Source organism: Molossus molossus, unplaced genomic scaffold (genome assembly GCF_014108415.1).
Source record: "Molossus molossus isolate mMolMol1 unplaced genomic scaffold, mMolMol1.p scaffold_m16_p_7, whole genome shotgun sequence".
Classification (NCBI taxonomy): Eukaryota; Metazoa; Chordata; class Mammalia; order Chiroptera; family Molossidae; genus Molossus; species Molossus molossus.
Window position 1 is genome coordinate 99,468,038 of NW_023425401.1, and position 19,147 is coordinate 99,487,184.

Here is a 19,147-nt window from a genome sequence, read left to right on the forward strand (position 1 = left end):
ACGTATACCAAAACCAATTTTACCACAGGCTAATTGATACAAACAAGAGTTAAACTCCTGTGGCACCTCATCAATGTTATAACAAAACGACATTGAAACAAACATTATCTGAGGGCCTGCAGTACTGACATTTTTAGATGCTGATAATCACAAAAGTAGAAAAGCCAATAAGTCACTCTCAATGTGAATTTCTTCTTGGAAATCCCCCCTGGTACCAAAACATTTGACCTTTTTGGACCTTGAAAGTGTCCAAGACGATAAGCCTCTGACAGCAAATACTCTGAGTTTGTAACTTCACATTCTCTCTCAATTTTAAGCAACTCTTACTCTGGAACCATAGGTAAATATTTTTCTAATTTACGGCAATCCGAATGATTGATGTGAAACAATATGGAAGGCAATGGTGGAAAATTATTTACTTGGAAAACATGCATTGCGTGCATGTTAGTCTGCAGTTTCTAAAGATCATCGCTCTGGCTGCACTTCTACCAATGACTATACAGATCCGGGACCAATGACTATACAGATCCGGGGAAGCTGAATTCACTGCTCTGAAATTCCATGTAGTCGTCCAAAATGTATTCTCAGCCTTATCCACTGATCCACCTCTTGTGTTGGTGTTGAAGCCCCAAAGCGTCAAAAAAGAAATGAATATCGAAATGCTAAAGGACTAACATTTTAAAAAATCACTGAAATTGTTATAATGAACAGTATAGACTTGAGTCATTGAAGCTATTTTCTATTGACAATGATAGGTGTTTCACTTAAAGATTGAGAAATAAGATGGTTTCGGTTGCTTCCCACCACCAAAGGATCCCATTTCAGATGGCCTTGTGCTCCAAACATCGAAGCTTTGGAAAATGGAGAAAACCCAGACTCATCACTTTGCTATTTCTATGGGCAATCGACCTCTCATGATTAGCAGGCCAGCGGCGGGAGCCAAGGCATTTTCCATGACTGCCTTTCATGTACATGAACTTGGCTTCCAAATGTCTTTTAGGCAGAATTTCCTTCTGTGGTTCTATTACATTACATTTAATTCTAAGAATATCAAATCACAGCACTTTTTTTATTGGGCAGAGAGCGAAACAAAATTCTAATCGGACGTTATTTAAGAATGCCTAGGAGTATTCACCACCTCCATAATGCTCCAAGAATTTCAAAGTCATACCTCCGACTATGCTTTCTTTTCAACAGCTCTGCTAGTCATGCTTAGTTGCTTTTAAAATGCTTTGAATTAGGTCATTCTCCCCAAGATTTGAAAGTCTCTCCCTTACAAAGGGATATTTCAAAGATTCAAAGACAAGATGTTCGTAAGTTTTTCAACTGAAATCCTGCCATTCCACACAGTCATTTTAAAAGAAAAAAACTTAAAAACTCACAGAATCCAATCCGTCAGATCACAGGACCATGGTCGCAACACCCCTCAAGGTGGTCACATGTCCTCTGTTTCAGTCTCTCCAGTGGCCAGAAATATATAACCCCACGAGGGCACCCACTCCCCTCTTTGACAATATTTATGCTTCATCTTCTACTTAATGAGAACCCACCGCAGACCCTGCCTGTACTTTCTAGTTATGTCCTTGAGATACAGGATCAATGAGTTGTAGCTCTCATTTTTGTCGTGTTTCCAAGTTTGATCTTGAAGTCTTGGTTTCAAATACAATTTTAAGAATAGTACCAAGACCCCAAGGAAAAGGAAATGCAAAATATCATTATTTCTCTTGTATATTCATGTTCTCATTTCATTGTTCACGGAAGTGAAACATTGTCTGCTAAAGAGTGACTGGCACAAGGAAACCTTGATTGAACCCCCTGGCCATGCTCCCGGAGGATCCTGGGGGTTCCCCTGCACAGAACTTTGCACAGTGGAATTTGACTTTTCTCCTAGGCTATCAGCTCCATGAAGTCAAGAGTTTCGTTTCTTGTATTCCTTCTTATGTCCTCAGTATGGTGCCTGCATCAGAGTATGTGATAAACATTGACTTAAAATAAATGATTAACTACATGAATGTACGATTTGTTCACAAACATGACTGAACAAGCAAAATAAAGACAGACTCATAGAGCGCAGGCAGATAGCTCTGGTGGGGGGAGGGGAGGGATTGAGTGAAAAAGAAAATAAAGAGAAAGAACTTATGGACACGGACAACAGTGGTGACTGTGGGAAGAAGTGGAGGTACAGGTAGAAGACGGGATGGGGGCAGGGACATTGTGATGGACAGGGAAAAAATAAAAGAAAGAAAAAAAAAATGTAATGCTTCAACAGCCTTAGAATTCTTTTTTATTTTCTGCTTCTTTTGGGGACCAGTTCAGTGACTCTTACTATCCTGGGGGAGCAGGTCGTCCAAGGACATAATTCTTTGCTTAGTTTCCATTTTCAAGTTTCTCATTAAACTATGGGGAGATAGCCTAAAATCCACAGATGGCCACAGGGGCATAACACGTATATAATCTAGTCATTCAGGTGACTTCAAGGGGGCACATTCTTTAGATAATTTGATATGGAAGAAGCTGCCATGTCTGGGGACTCCTCCGAGGTGACTGAGACAGAAACTTGCTGAACTTATCAGGCAGATTACTTCTCGGAAGGCTTGCTGGAACTCTATAAAATGACCTATTTGTCTTCAGGCAAAATGGGTATTTGTCCCGGAGGGTAATTTCATTTTGACACACTTTGAACATAATAACGGAGGAGGATTTTGGTATCTGCATGAAAAAAATAAAATGATTGAAGGTGGAGGTAGAAAGTCTAAGAGCAGGAGTATGTCCATGGTCAGGCAATCGGAGGGACTGGAGATGAGTGACAACCAGGACCCGGAAAAGGGAGGATGGTGTCCAAGTCAGGCTGAGGAAACATCTGTCGGACTTACAGTCAGCTGAATATGAAACTGGGAGAATGAAAAAGTTGACTCAAAGATGGCTCTACAAAACCTGGGCAGAAGCTATTTTATACTAAATAAATATTAACCCATCAGTTAGAAAGCTCATTTAACAGACGTTCGACTTTTGTTTTTTTCTCCCCTAAAATGAAAATAATCCATTTAAGTAGAGCAATTAGTAGTTTGCTTTCATGGTTATGACGAGCCTTTTAAACAGTGATCTGTTTGACTTTTAAATAGCACAACTGCATAAAAGATCATGCTTGGCAGTGATTTCATTAGCTACTCCTACTGGAAGGAAGCCAAGCTACTCAGACCCCAGCCCATATCCAGGTTACTACACCTTCCTGGCAATGGCTTGTCCTAATTAAGTATCAGGAGGCACCCTACTGCGTGACAGCCCAGTAAACTCAGCTTTGTAAGGTGTGTAAGCTTCACAGAGAAAGAAACTCTGTACTTGAGATCCATAGGAGTCTAGACGAGTCTCTGGGCTCAGGTAGGTTCCAAGCTTCATGGAAGGTAACATAAACAATGACAAGACCTCATGGTCCTAGATTTTATGACATGGGCATCAGAAAATGCCAAGTGCAACTGAAGTGCTGTGTAGTAATAGAACTGAGCTTAGTAACAGTAGAAACAATGAAGACATGAAAATTCTCTGGTACCTTATCTCTGTCTTAGTTGATGTTAACTATACATGTACAGATGATTAGCATGCTTCTAAAATGTTTTCTCTTTTTTTAAACCTATGCAATATATGTATGTATAGTATGTATACACATACATGTATACAAATAAATGTATTTCTATGTGTGTGGGGTGGGCTGGCGTATGCAGAGAGTATTTCTGACATGACATTCAAGCGGCAATGTTTAAATGTTTATCAGGTTAACACTATTGATCTCCAGAGGACATGAGTGACTCTGCCTGTGATACTCTTCCACGGTCTTAGAACGTTTTATAAACAGCAGGTTCTAATTGTACAACTGAAAAAAAAAATCTGAATATTTTAAATTAAGCTGACATGTAAGAAAATATAACTGCGGCCCCCCATTTTCTAAGGCATGGATCTTTCGAGATTCTAGTAAATCCATTTCAGAAAGCCTTTCAGCAAAGAAACTCTCACTGGGTTCAAATGAAAATTAACTACCTGTTGAGTAGCTTCCAAGGCAAACAGATCTGCCCAGGACAGGGAGCAGCTGGGGATGCGAGGCTGCCCATCAGTCACCCCAATTTCACAACCATGCCTGCCAGCTACGTTCTGTTTCAGCGATTGAAGGGGTTTTCAGTTGTAACCTCCACAGAGGTACCCAGAGCTCTCAAAGTGAAATCCCCAGCCTCGCTGTGTCTTTCTTTCTTGACTTCTGTGCCTTGTCACGTCTTTGACTGGGTTCTCTTTCACTAACTGTGTAAAACTGGAACACAAGTCATCAAAAATGACTGCCTTTAAGGTTATGTATCATGCTGTCTTTTCTTAATTCTCCATTTCTCATCCCTCTATCAGCCTAACCTAAAAATGGAACCCAAAGCTGCAAGGGTCCCCCTCAAAGGCCTCTTCTGAGCCAAACACAGGAAATGTCAGCCAAGCAGGTTTTGTAGAAAATGGTATTTCTACAGGTATATAGTCTTACATCTTTTAAATTCAACTTATGTGGCTTTTCAGACCAGGGCCAGATTCCTTGCTTCTATACTTCCTGAGGACCCATTAAAAGGGGAATCCTATATACCTAAGCTGAGTTGAAAACTCCTGGACTGTATGGTCTTAGCTCCTTCTAAAGCCCAGGACTGCCACATGCAACGATCAATTAAAAATGAAAATGCTAGAGGAGGTAGACGTAACGTTGAAATTATTAAATATGCAAGTGTTTTGTTAAATTTTTACTCTTTTGAGGGGGGAGTGGGTGTTTGCTTTTTCAAAAAGATATTTGCCTTGGTCATGTATCATTCTCCATCCATAACTTAGGACTTGAATACTACTTCTTTTTGGTCTTGTTTTGAATGATTTCCAAATGTTCCAAGACCCCCACCACAGTCAGTACGTCATCTATTTTTATTCCAGGGACTGACTTGTGACTTCCATTGGAGTTATTTGAATTGGCCCACAGCCACCTGTACCCTAACTTTTCTCGGGCTGCTTTGAAGCGTTGCAGAGAAATACGAGCGGGCATTTGGTGAAAACAGTCCTCCATCCCAGCATGGCAGCTGGGTAAGTGACTGCTGCCAGGTTCTCGGCTCAGTCTGGGGAATGGAAGGCCCCGTTCAGGGCCAGCTTTCGGTCTGTCTGAAGGATTATATTTCTGTCATCGCAACATCTCCTCGACAGTCCCAGCCACTGAAACACTCCCAGCAGAAGCCCTGTGATTAAATTCTCCCGGAGCATAATTTTTTCCAGCTTCTGGAAACAATCTACTGCTGTCTCTCCTCCCCCTCACCATAAAACCCCGAAGACAGTTCCATTTCCAAGGCTGGTGCATGGAAACAGATTACTCGCAACCAACCCTTCCTCCCACGGCGGAAACTGATTCCAGCCATTTGACTTTGAAACGACCACGGAGAGACTTCATCCCCATCCACCGCCAGGCTGTGCCTACTTCGTAGTCTATCATATCTGTTCTTCCACGATGATACGTGACCGAACTGCGGTTCGGATCAGCAACGCCCGCCCCTGGACCTTTCCATTAAGAGCAGAGAAGCAAGCACGTGTGTTCACATGCAGAGACAGGAAAGAACCATGTTGCTCAGGTCTAAGAGCAAAACGGAGGAAAACTCAGAAAACCCATGTTTAATGCAAAGCAAAACCTTGGATCACCCACTTCCGTTCCTGACTGACCTCCAAGTCATGTAGACAGTTTCACCAAAAGTTAGAAGATCTTTTTCTCCTAATATTGCAATGGTCACCACGTCCCTAATAGAGGCACCTGTAAGGAGCAACTGATCTGCGACAGGACTACGAGTTACATTTCCACTGCCAGAGAGACATCCCCGGCGGTGCCCAGCGGGTTGCACTAAACGTTCAGGTAGAAGAAAACAGAGAAAAGAATAGATTTCCCCGTACATCTTAAAATGGGGCTATAGTGCAATCAGGTATGGCCTTGGGACCTGACAAGGAAGAGGTGAGGCATCCATCGGAAAGGGCCGAGCAGCCTACAAACCCAGGAGTGACATCCACACGGCAAAGCTTTGTCCTTGGCATGGGGCAAACTTGGGGTAATGCAAACCAGAAACTTAGAAGGAAAACTTAAAACAGGCCGCTCTCACCGCGGTGCCCAAAGTCTGTACTTATTAGCCTCCGTGCAAAATTCCAGTGGCTGTTCTCTTACTTAAGTGAGTTATTTTGACATATGTTGCTACTTTTGCTTCTGCTGTTTTATTTCAAGTCCATTAGCCTGGTTTCCATTATCACTGAAAAAAAAAAAGTCTAGAAGTCCACGCTGGCAAAGAGCTCCATTTCCTGTGACCACAGTTCCCACACAGGGTTTTCTGCTCCGCCGTTGAAACAGCACTTAAAGCCGAGAGCTTCTACAGATAGCTACAGGCCTTGGCTTAATCCCTGGCTCATCTCTATGGCGGCAAAAGGCAGAGATGGCTACGCACAGGCAGTACGGAGCTGTCCAAACAGCCCAAGCTGAACCTGGCCTCTGTGGCCATGGCTAACGGCCCGCGACCTGGGCCAACCCCTGGGTTACCTCTCTGAGGTCCCTCTGAGAACAGGCGACTCCTGAGAACATGCCACCTCACCACAGCTCAGAGATCCAGTGCACAAGTTGACATTATCCATGTGGCACCTCCCAGCTCCTAGATGATGAACAGGGATTGGGGAGGGAGGGGCGACATGCAGAACGCCACTAAGTTGTCCTGGTAGATTTCGTCTTGGCAATGGATGCGGTTTTAACAGTTATAGTTCTGCAGGACAACCAGAGGGTTTTCAAAGACCTTCAGACAGGCTTGCGGTCTTCAAAGGCTGAATGCAAAGAGGACAGATCGTATCGCATCTTTTTCAATTGATGGCTAGTTCCAGGAGAACGGTGGAGGGCAGGGGGAGGGGAATGCATGGGGAGAAGGGAGCAGTGCCATTTACAGGATCATCCTTTGAATCTTGAAAATAAATGATACAGGTGAACACACAAGTTCATGCTACTTGCTGGAAGCGATAAGGATCGAATTCTGTGGAACTCATTTTCCACCAATCTCCAAGTACCCTGCCTCGTCCTTGGTGGGCTATCCCGTTTGGTTGTACATCTTGGTAGCCCTTAAAAACTGGTGGCATGGTCTCAGATAGATTCTTGCAGGAGAGAGACAAATTTATGGATTCCATCAGCTTCTTCCAGGGAGCTACCCGATCGCCGGGAGGGCACAGGTGATATGCCCGCTCAGGTTCTCTTTGCCCGTCTACCAGGGTCAAACAGTTGTTTCCAGGTCTTCATGGCCAATGATCTTATAGTTCTGACGGCTTTCTAGGTAAGCAGCCAAATCAGGGTCCCCAGCCTGCTGAGCTCTGTCTTGAGGTGTCTTACCCTGCAGGTAACAGTGAAAAGGAAAGAAACACACACTTGGGATGAGATTTTAAAAATCCACAGAAACAGAGCTATTCAACGATTACTCACTAATAAGGATCTTTTCATGTTAACTGTGCTAGAGTTCACAAGACACTTTCCAATCTATCATCGGATAGAAGCATTATGTAAGGTAGGTAAGTTCAAGACAAAGAGACCATCACTTTAGTCAGGTGGATTTTCATCTAAGGAAACAGAGGATCACAGAGTCTAGCTGATTAAAGAAATCTTGGAGAAGTAGAAAAGCGTCAAGAGAAAGTAAAAATGGATTCCACTACACCAAGATAACCATTGTTAATCTTCTGTAGAGTAACCATTTTTTTCTATAGCTCTGTGAATAATTATTTTTATCAAAATTAGACCATACTTTATTTATATACTGTTATTTAATGTGCTTTTTCACTTAATAATAAATTAAACCACCTGGCTGCTGTGGCTCAGTGGTTGAGCATTGACCCATGCACCAACAGGTCACTGGTTTGATTCCCAGTCAAGGGACATGCCCAGGTTGTGGGTCCAATCCCCAGCAGGGGGCATGCAGGAGACGGCCAATAGATGTTCTTTCTCATCGATGTTTCTAGCTCTCTCTCCCTCTCCCTTCCTCTCTCTAAAAACTAAAATCAATAAAGAAAAAAATTTTAAATATATATATCAAACATTTTATGTCATTAAGTGCTTATATAATGTCCTGAAGCCTAGTCTAATGCTGTATGTATATTTGTATGCACACCCCCCCACACACAGGCATGCACACATGATATTTTTTTAAATTAGGCCAATGAATGGAAATCAGCAATAAAAGGAGAGAAGGTGTCACTCTTTTGAGTGCTTATGAATATTACTTAACACTCCTTGAAACTTCGAATTTTTGTTCAATAATATACTTTTATCTATCCATCTATTATTTATTTATTTATTTATTTATTTAATATTTCACTGACTTTTTTAGAGAGAGAGGAAGGGAGAGAGAGATAGAAACATTGATGTAAGAGAGAAACATTGATTGGCTGCCTTTTGCACGCCCCCTACTGGGGACTGAGCCCGCAACCTGGGCATGTGCCCGACCAGGAATCGAACTGGGACCTCTTAGTCCATTGGACGATGCTCAATCCACTGAGCCACCACTAGCTGGGCTAGTTTTATCTATTTAAATAAATGATGTTAAATTCTAAGAAAATAGAAGAGGCACAATCAATGTACTAAAGAAATAGCTCTATGTACAAACACACATGAGAACGACAAAAATGATCAGAAGCTTCAGCCTGCATCTCAGGTATCATAATGGATAGTATCAACCTCAGTTAAGCCCGTTCCCAGTAGCCTCTGGGAGTATGCAGTGCAGAGGACAAAAAGAATACACCAGGGGCTCTGGACTCTCTCTAAAGTAATATTGATCCACTAGCTTAAAGTTACTATAGTAATTTTATTCAACTTGTTTACAGTATTAGTAGACTATCTTGTCTTTACCTCAATATTAATGAGGTTGGAACTCCTATAGCTTCTAAATAAACATTCAGGGCGATGAACTGGGGTGGGCCTTAGAGATTATTTTTAAGAAACTGTTCTCTATTAAGAGAAATTCTCAAGATACTGCTTCTCTCCAAAAAAGTCTAGAAGATTCAGTTGGAAGGATCGTATCTGATGCTCTCACCTAGCGTCAGATTACCAAATGGAAAAGCAACGGATCCCTGAAGAGAACGAAGCATAACTATAGTACTTGATCTGATCAGATCTCTACAACACAATGTTGGGTGAAGACTTGAGTTATACAATAGCATGTGCAGAATGACTTTGCCTACTCAAGACAATGAGAGAAAAACAGACATACCAACACTTGAAGTGAGACCATTAACATTTTAATAGTATATAGGTCTAGACTGTGAATTTTTCTGGTTATTTTTACTTTTTTTGTATTTCTTTGCATCGCTCACGTTTTCTACGTGAGCATGCACTCTATTTATAGTCATAAAAATAATAAAGTTGTTTATGTTTTGGAAAAAACAAAGCATGCACACTCATAACACAAAATAGGAAGAAATCTCAAGGGACATGGAACCCATTGATCTGATCCAGGAACTTGGAGATAAAACAGAGCAATCTGCTCAGGGGCTCGGTCTCCTGCCCAGCCTTTCGTGTGTCCCTCTAGTTCACGTTGATCCCTGATTTCTTTTCATTGCCTGAGTTGAGCAGAAGACTTGTCCTTTATGTGGTAACCAGCCAACTGCCCTGCTGTGTTGTGAGTGGACCCAGCAAGGCCAACTCCACCCCAGGTCACGGCCTCCTCTGATCCCACCCACTTTCAGGTTGCACATCACAGCACCCCGGTGCAAATATTCGCTGGGAAGACTATCACACTGAGCGATATCCGCTATTCAAAACTGCACCCCCAATTAGCTAGCCAGACAGATAACAGGTCAGCCAGAAACCAGGACACAGCTTAACGGGTATGAAGCCTAGGGAGGCAGCCCAGGACCTCAGTCAGGGGCAAGGATCTGGGAGGGGGCAAGGGGGAACTGGGGGCAAGGGGGAACTGCACCATGACTGACTCAGAACTGACTCAGAAAGGAAAGAGGTCCAACAAGAGAGTGATTTCCCAGCATGCACTGCAGCGTGAGCAAATGCCATGGGGACATCTGCACGCGGCAGAGGCTCGTCACTCAAACAAGTCGAAGGGGCTCACGTCTTTGCCAGGCTTCTGAGCCACTGGCCACATTCAGGGACCCCCCCACGTAGACTACTGGGTACCTGCTGATGAAGTCCTCATCTATTTATATTTAAATTTTTCTCTGCCACCCTCTGCGGTTAAGTGGGTTGTCTTTCCCTGGAGTCTCCCCAGGGCGCCTGAAAATTCTCTGAGCTGACCAGGCTTCTCTACCGGCTTGACCTGTGTGAAGGCTGCTCTCTCTCACGGGCTGCAGCCGAAGGTTAAGGCCACGCAGCTCTGACTCCTCCTCCCTCCCAGCTCTCACCCCTCCCCTCCTGCTCTCAGCCTGGACCGGCTCCTGGTGCAGCCTGGCCTCCCCTCCCGGAAGAGACTGGAATCACTGTGGCGCCCATCTACGGGGCCACATCAACCACAGATTTTACGCTCCACCGGATTAAGCAAGGTGAAGGAGAAATCCCAAAGGGTCTTCTCAAAGGCCAGGACAATGTCTGTGAACACCCCGCTCCTGGGGCTTTGCATCTCAGCCCCCCACCTCTTGGCCGCTGGTATTCAGCAGGCGGAGGACCCCGATCCCAAGGCCGGCGCATTCAGAGGTTCATAGAGCCCATAGGCGAGCACACACCCTCTCTTTGTGCTTATACATTTAAACTGCAGTTTCTCTAAATGAAGCACTTTATTTTTTCCTCCTTTTTCCAAAGCCCCCGGCTCTTCCACAGGCACAGAAAGGACGCCTTGGCTGTGGGCACAGCGAAGGCGGTGGTGCCTGCGATCCTGCCCAGTGGGTGGATGTTTGCGCTCGCTCAGGGGTTACCTTGGAGTCGGTCTTTCTCAGAGATGCTCCCGCGTCCACCAGAAGCTGGCACACAGCCCGGTTCCGCTGGCAGGCAGCCTTGTGCAGCGCGGTCTCACCCCTAAATCAAAGATGGAATGGAAACCACCCATAAAGGGGCTGGGGCGGGGGTGGGGTGGAGGCTGTAGGGAGAGGGTGAGGGTACATCCTACCCCTGCAGCTGAGGCTCTGCTCCTGGGCCTCCTTCTCCAGCTGCGGCTGAGACCCTGGCTGCAGAGAGGGTCCATTTGGGGGGAGGTGGGGGAGGGGGCTAAGAATGCCTTGAGTTAGTCATCAAGTAACACAACATCTCACTCCAGCCTTGTTTTCAACTACTAATGTTTGATTTACGTAAGACCCCATGACACTTGACGTGTGTGGATATCTGAACACTGCAGCAATTCTGTGTGGATACACGTGGGTCAAGTGTGAAGGACGCCAGATGAACACAAGGAGCAGCAGTGGCGAACCGAGGTCCCTCAGACCCATCCCACGTGCTGGGCAGATCCCCATCTGGCCCTTAAAGGAATAACTCCTGGGAACTCAACTTCAAAGAACCAGGCCAACACTCACCCGGGCCTACCTACTGGACGGCATGCCAGGGGCGGGTGGAAGGGGAGGGGCCGCCACAGAGGATCTGGGGGGCACAGAGAGATGCAGGGAGAACTCAGGAACCAGAGATGTCCCCAGTGGGCAGCAGGCCCGAGGCCAGCCTGTCCGTGTGGGAAGTGGGCAAGAGGAAGGGGCCATTTCTGCCCCTCTAACAGACAGAAAAGGAGGAGGATTTTCCCCTTTGGAATCCAAAATTGAAAATGCCGAAGAGTTTCATGGCAAATCAAATGCGGACCTTAAAGCAGGCCAGTTGGGGTAATGACCACCTGCCCAATAGGACATAGGGTGTGCGGACAAGCTCCAGGTAGCAATCGATACCTTCTTCCGTGGCTGGTAACTCCTGGCTGGTCCCCTGCCCTTCTCCTTCATTCTATTCATTTCTGCTTTTCCTCTGCCACCCCACTTCCACTCCCCTCCACCCCACTGCACCCCACCCATTCTTTACCCCTTCTTTGCATTCCTCTGTGGTTCTATATGGCTTCCAGGGTTAGATGTTTAGCCTTTCTTTGTCCCTGTTGAGGGAGAAGTAGCGATTTTGCTACCTTAGTGGGAACAGAGTTGAAAACCAACATTATTAGTTTAGGGATCATCCCAGGTCCTCATCTGAACCTCAGATCTTGAACGTGATTGGAGTTACCATGTTCTCAGTTCTCCAGGGGTTGTGTCATAGACATTGTTCCGTTTTAAGCTTAGCAAAGAAGTTTCATTACATGTCAACATGGCTTACTGCATTAGGGCTTAATTCTCTCGCAAACCCCAGTTGGCAAAGAGTAAATAAAAAAACAGGTCAATGGATTTGTTTAGAATTCTCAGCAGTCCAAGAGGCATCAGTGCGGAGGTGGCCTGCCTGCAGGAACCCCTGAACCACCATGACCGTGCGTGCGACTTCTACTGCGTAATATTTGATTTAGAAGATTAGCCCTGCACAGTTATAAACACCAGTGAACGTGGATTTTTTTATCACTGACATAAAAATTATCTACCGTATGCCCTAGACACTACACTTTTCTCCTAGATATGATCTGAAGAACAATCCAAACTACGTAATGAAAAGAGACACTCACGTTTCGCTGTCTGCCATATCCAGTAACTCGGAAGGTCCTAAACGAGAGGAAACAAGATGCCCATCAAAAATAAGTTCAAAAAGCTAACTCTTCACAACAACAAAATCCACAGTCACATGAAAGTGCCGTGAAAAGCTGCGTAAGGACGAGGTTTGTAATAGAGATAGCGAGACTTCCTTCCCCCTCTCTCCGCTAAAGACAGGATCCCTCCACCTCCTCCCCGCACTCTGCCAATCACCGCCAGCCCATATGCCAGACTGGCAGCTACAAAACAGAGCCGCGGCCTCCGCCTTCAAGAAACTTCCAATTAAGCTGAAGAAATAAAATAGACTGGAAGAGAATAAGTGAGAAATAACGAGGGGCTGCCACGGGAGAAAGGGGGCCATCGGGCGGGCTTTAAGGATCGTTTCTCATTCTCCAGCGACAGATAGATTGGGGTCAGGTCTGATGCAGTAGAACGGTAAAGCCCCAAGACACAGGAGATATCATGCAGTCCAACGTCCTTATTTTAGAAATAGGGTAAAACTCTATTTTTCACAAAATTTCCCTTCAGAGACCTGGAAGAAATGTTATGCATAAACATCAAATGATAGCTGCTTCATTAGGAACTGAAAATGTCTATGAGTTTGCACAGTCACGAGGTTTGATACGCGTACTAATCAATTCACTCAGTCTTCAGACTCTGCTTGGAATGTCCATCTTGCTGCTGTTTAACCATGGCCCTCCTCCCCAGCCCTCCCTGAATCCCTTACCCTACACAGCCTGTAGCTATCAGCTGAGACCACTTCCTCCATGAAGTCCACTAGGACCCTACTCCAAAGATTGCATTAGATGTCCTGCAAGCATGCTCTGTCACTTGGTGTATTACCCCATGTCCTATAATTGGGAAATTAATACAGCCTAGTCAATGGAGACTATCCCAGACAAGTGCGGATATATACTCACCTTACTGGGCATGACACTGAATCTGTATTAAAATCATTAGCTGATTTCACTACTCACAACTAGATTCTCGAAAACCCCTGAGGTGGTGGCCTATGACCTGCCGACCACCTTGGTGCCTGGCGCAGAGCCTGGTGCCAAGCAGATGCCTAAATGTCTGGTTGAATGAATAAGTAAAACGTCCTTGGAAGTAACAAACATGCTTCTAGGTATAGAGCACTGTGGTCCTTGGAAATATGATCCCGTTGACTTGCTCTCTATATTGTTGGGTGTCTTCAGCACTGAAAATTCACTGATGTGATTACTTATTACATCATCAGATGAAAGAGAAGAGGTTGGGGCTTTCTAATCACGAAAGTCATTGGGCAAGGAAGAGACGACAGGTGTTCCGGGACCCACACAATCCTCCTGGTCACCCAACTGCTAAATCATCACCGTTGCCTCGTCTCTTCCACATCCCCTGTCGTCAAGCAGGCCTTCCCACACATATCTGTCCTCCCTGCTCCCCATCTGCACTCTTTCATAAACAGGCCTCCTCGTAGGTCTCTGCCTGGAACACAGTTAGCATGAGGAAACTGTTACTAGAAAGAACAAAAAGTTCTTGTGCCATTTAGATTTCCAGGTTTCCAATTCATCATATTTATGGCTTACGTCCAAGTATTTCTTTCTTTATTGGGGGGGTCTATTTTTAATTAAACTGATTGGGGTGACATGAGTTAATAGAATCATGCAGGTTTCAGGTGTAGATTTCTATGTTACAAGATCTATACATTGCCCTGTGCCCACCACCCAAAGTCAAATCATCTTCCATCACCATATATTTGGCCTCCATCATCCCCCGGCCCCTTCACCGTGGCGACCAGCACACTGCTGCAGGTCCACGAGTCTCAGTTTTACATCCCACATGAGTGAAGTCATACGGTCTTTAGCTTCTTCTGCCTGGCTTATTTCACGTAGCATCATATTCGCAAGGTCCATCCATGTTGTTGCAAACGGTGGTATTTTGTCTTTTCTTACAGCCGAGCAGTGTTCCCTTGTGCACATGGAGCACATCTTCATTCAAGTCCCAAGCCTTCACTTGGAACGACCTTCCTTCCATTTGTTCCCAAGGTTCCATGTTTTCACATGAGCCCAAGTTGCACCTTCTCCATCACCCACATATGCTCCAGGCTTTCCCAGCTCTGAGGGCTTCTCCACTGTCCCAATGGAGAACAGCTTTTCTTTTCCAGCCTCCTACCTACCGCTTGCACGTTCTTCAAGCCTAGTCCCTGACAGGGTCCTCTGGAAAGACCACCTTCAACGGAAGGAATGTATCCCTTCTCTGAACTCCCACAAAACTTGTTCTGTTCTACCCCTGTGCCATGGATTTGCTTTTGGGTTGTATGCCTTACTCCTTTCATTATTCTAAATCCCCCGAGCATAAGGATACTTTTATTTCTCACATCCCTTGAGAATCTTAAGGATCCAACAAGGATTTAACTCACGCATGTCTGTTCCTCAGACCTCTGGCTCTAAGGAAACATGAATGATAACCCCTCACACACCCAAAGAAGTGCGAACAGTGTAGTGCAGTGGTTAGGAGTGCGGGTTCCAAGCTGAACCTTCAAGGTTAACATTCCAGGTCTACCTGCCACTCACTAGGTCTTGGGCAAGTTCATCTGGTCTCTCAGACCCTTGATCATCACATATGAACAGTGAGATGCTAATATTCACCGCACAGCAGTGCAGTGAGGTTTCATTAGTTAATGCAAGTTACATGCTTAGAACAGTAGCTGGCACATGGCCCGCGCCTCAAGTGTAGGTATTCTGAAGGGTCCGATTCTCTGACGTGACACAGCAGGTCACACCGAGTCAGATGCTGGGACATCAGTGACGGAAGGAGATTGAAAAGGGCCGGACTCCCCCTTACATAGGGAGCCACCGGTGGACTCGAACGACGCGTCCTGAGGACAAGTACCCCAGGTCTATGCAGTCGCCGACAGGACAGTTTCCACCAGGTCGGGAGCAGGAAGGCTGGCCGTGTCCAATGGTCCTTTTGAAGAGCTGCTGTCACCTTCAGCAAACCCCTCCAGCCATTTGTTTTGGAAGGACTTCTGTGAACACCAGCCGCCCTGCCTCAGTGGTTCTGTCCCCATCATGGATGCTAATTGCACAGGTGCTGGGCCTTGGCCAGTCCCTCCTTTATTCAGCACCCTGAGCTGCACCTGCTGCGGGTCCCTGGCTCCAGGGTCCCAGCCTCTGTGCAAGTGAGAGGACCTGGGGCAGTTCCGTCTGCGCTAAAATGGCAACTGTTTGACCCTCTGCAGGTGGAGACAAGGAAGAGAAAGGACCTTGTTCCTGGCCTTCGGCCAAGAATGACCATGCACACAGCCAGCCCGGAGCATGGCGGAGCTGGTCGTACCGTGCGCAAGTATGGCCTGTCCAAGGCTGCTCATCATCTTCCCTTAAAAAATTTTTTTCTTTATTGGTTTTAGAGAGAGAGGAAGGGAGAGGGGGGAGAGATAGAAACACTGATGAGAGAGAACACTGATTGGCTGCCTCCTGCATGCCCTGCACTGGGATTGGGCCCACAACCTGGGCGTGTACCCTGACCGGGAATCGAACCAGTGACCTCTTGGTGCCTGGGTCGGCACTCAGCCACTGAGCCACACCAGCCGGGCTCATTTTCCCTTTTCTCCCTGCATCTTCTGCAGCTGACAGAGGTATGAGAAAGAGGTACCGGTACTAAAACAAAAGAAGTTTGCTCTGAATTAATATCTAAAGACACTCCAGGGAGAGGATTTGGGAATGGCTCTGGCATGATCAACGCAATGCGCCCGACCTTCCTCCTCCGCCCTGCAGCGCGGACCCTGAGCGGCCAGTGGAGGGGAGGGCTGGCCGCGGGCTGGCCGCCGATGCAGCGGGGAGCTGGTCTGGCTAGTGCGGGTGAACATTTTCTAATGATCCTCATGACCTGGTTTAAAACAATGGTGTTTGAGCCCTGGCCGGTTTGGCTCAGCGGTTAGAGCGTTGGTTGGCCTGCGGTCCAGAGAGACCCGAGTTCGGTTCCTGCTAAGGGCACGTACCTCGGTTGCAGTTTGTCCCCAGCCCTGGTTGGGTCATGCAGGTGGCAACCTCTCGATGTGTCCCTTTCACATCGATGTTTCTCTCTCTCTCTCTCTCTTCCTCCCACTCCATCTGAACAAAAAAATGGAAAATTGTCCTCGGGTGAGGTAAATAAATAAAAATAAATGCGTGCCCGGCTGGTATGGCTCCGTGCACCAAGAGGTTTCTGGGTCAATTCCTGGTCAGGGCACGTGCCCGGGTTGCGGACTCGATCCCCAGTAGGGGTTGTGCAGGAAGCAGCCGATCAATGTTTCTCTCTCTTTGATGTTTCTATCTCTCTCTGAAAATCAATAAAAACATTAAAAATACCAATAATGATGTCCGCACAGTGGGGGGGGGGGGGGTGCAGAGGAGGAAGAAGCGGAGCGAGTGCCGGTGTGTTTCCCTCCCTACCTGCATCTTTAATGGCCTGTTGGCAGCTATTGGTAATAGTATGTTGTGCTTAATCGTACCCTGTGTGGTTTAGTGGCATTGGCATAGGATTTGAAGGAGGTAATGGTCAGAGAGACAAAAACAAAAACAAAAAGACCACAACAATTCTCTTGGAAAAAGGCAGGTAATAAGAGCATCTGTGAGTTTAGAAATAGTCATTTGAGTCTCACTAATTCGGGAGAGAACCGGAGAAAGGGAAAATGAAGACAATGGAATTCCTTCCATTTATACCACTAGGGGACCTTTGGGTTCGGGGCTTCTTTTGTACTTTATGCATACACATGTTCTGATTGGGAATACCATGTCATCTCCCCTAAGGATTGGAGGAACACCATTAGACTGTCAGTCGAGAACTCAATTGTCCCCTGAACACAAAAGGGACTCTTGGCTCTCGGTCGCTCTCAGGGTTCACTACCATGTCCGCACTCCATCCCACAGCAACCTGCACCAGAAACCACTCTCAACCCCTGTTTAAGGAGTACGGGTACGACCTTCATGAAATTCCCAGAGAAGGCATTTGCTGTCCTTGGACCTCCCTGCCCCGAATGTCACTGGAACCCTGCCTATGACACTTGTTGAATTTCCCTGTGTTGTGGCTGTTTATCCACATTTCAGGAGCATGGAGGGCAGAGACCACATCTTATATTATGCATGAGTTTTGACAACTAACCTAATTTCATTATGCTTCTGTTTTTACCACCTGTCTAATAAAGAGAACTTCCTGTGTAGGGCTATTGTAAAAATTTAGTGCTCACACATAGAAAGCATTCAGAATAATAAAGATCAGCAGTGATTGGAACTATAACATTCTTTTTCTCAAGAGTGGATAGGAGACAATTAATTGTTTTAAGTGAATGCATAAAAGAAAGACATTTAAAATCAACAGGGATCCCAACCGAAATCCTATTTCTTCCCGGAGAAAGATCCGTACATGGGACATGGATTCAAAAGACTGTGCTCTATGGGAAATGGTCTAAATAATAAGAGAAAGGAAAATATATCAAGTGGATAGGCATATCAGTGTTTCGGGTGGTGGTCAGGGAATACGACAAGAAGTGAGACTTCGCAGATCTCCCAACACAAGAAAGGGAACTTGGTGGTGAGAGGCCAGCCTTCCAATGGCAGGTTCTCCACCCGCACTCAGTTCGGAGTTTTCCGTTGCATCGCCCGGTTCTCATGGATGCAGCTTCATCGACACTGCTCTTCATTAGAGAGGATGTGTCCTTTGTCACATGCGTCTTTTCACATGCTTCCCACACCGAGGCATCCAAATCCCCTTTGCTATCCCTGCCACCTCCCCGTGGCCTCTCTCTGTCCAGCCCTCATTTCCCATTAGTCTCCCTGACGCTGCCAGTAGACCATCCCCAGCCTCCTGCGGCCCCGGACAAAGCCGCGCAGATTTGGGGAGAGCTGGCACTGGGAACTCCAGCAGCACGGCCATCCTGTCCCAGCGGGATGGTGGTCGTTTCTCTCAGGGACCAGAGGCAGAAAAAGGAGGGTTTAAAAAAAAGAAAAGAAAAGAAAGACTGGAGGCAGAAACAGAGGGAAGACAAAATAAGCCATTGAAATCAAAAAGGAAATGCATGAGTGAGATTTCTATCAGGACACACGGTAGGGGGTGACGGGGTGGGAGGGGGAGAAAAAACACAAAAGAGCAAACATGCGCAGGGTGGTAAAGACACACAACACAAAAGTCCTTTGGAGGGTAAAACAGGGGGAGGGAGTGGGCAAAAAAGATGCTTGAAAGGAGCTGAAAAGCAGGAGCCACGGGGGAAGGGGGGGACTCTGTTAGAATCCCTCCTCCTTGCCCCACCCTGTCCCTGCGGAATTGTTAGCTCTTCCTCCTCCTCTTTCCAAGCCTCCAAGTGCCCCAATTCTAGTGTTTCAGGAAGGAAAGCAGCATGTTGGGAATTTGAGACAAGAATTCCTAAAGAAGATGCAGAGGGGGAAATTCAAACCTTCTGTGGCTCTTAAGAACCTACCACACATCTATTCCCCCAGGCCTCCAGCCTAGTGTGGCTCAGTGGGTTGAGCATCTTCCTATGGACTGAGAGGTCCCAGTT

At 46.2% G+C, this 19,147-nt stretch overlaps 1 protein-coding gene across 1 annotated transcript in view; it reads right to left on the reverse strand.

Annotated features, from left to right (window-relative positions):
- Nucleotides 1-7,280: 7,280 nt before the first annotated feature.
- Nucleotides 7,281-19,147, reverse strand: part of DGKI (diacylglycerol kinase iota) — a 423,254-nt gene continuing 411,387 nt past the window's right edge. The window contains exons 31-33 of the mRNA XM_036246751.1: nt 12,606-12,642; nt 10,912-11,011; nt 7,281-7,397 (exon numbers count right to left, since the gene is read on the reverse strand). Coding sequence (XP_036102644.1) covers nt 7,281-7,397; nt 10,912-11,011; nt 12,606-12,642 — 254 coding nt within the window. The remainder of the gene's footprint in view (nt 7,398-10,911; nt 11,012-12,605; nt 12,643-19,147) is intronic.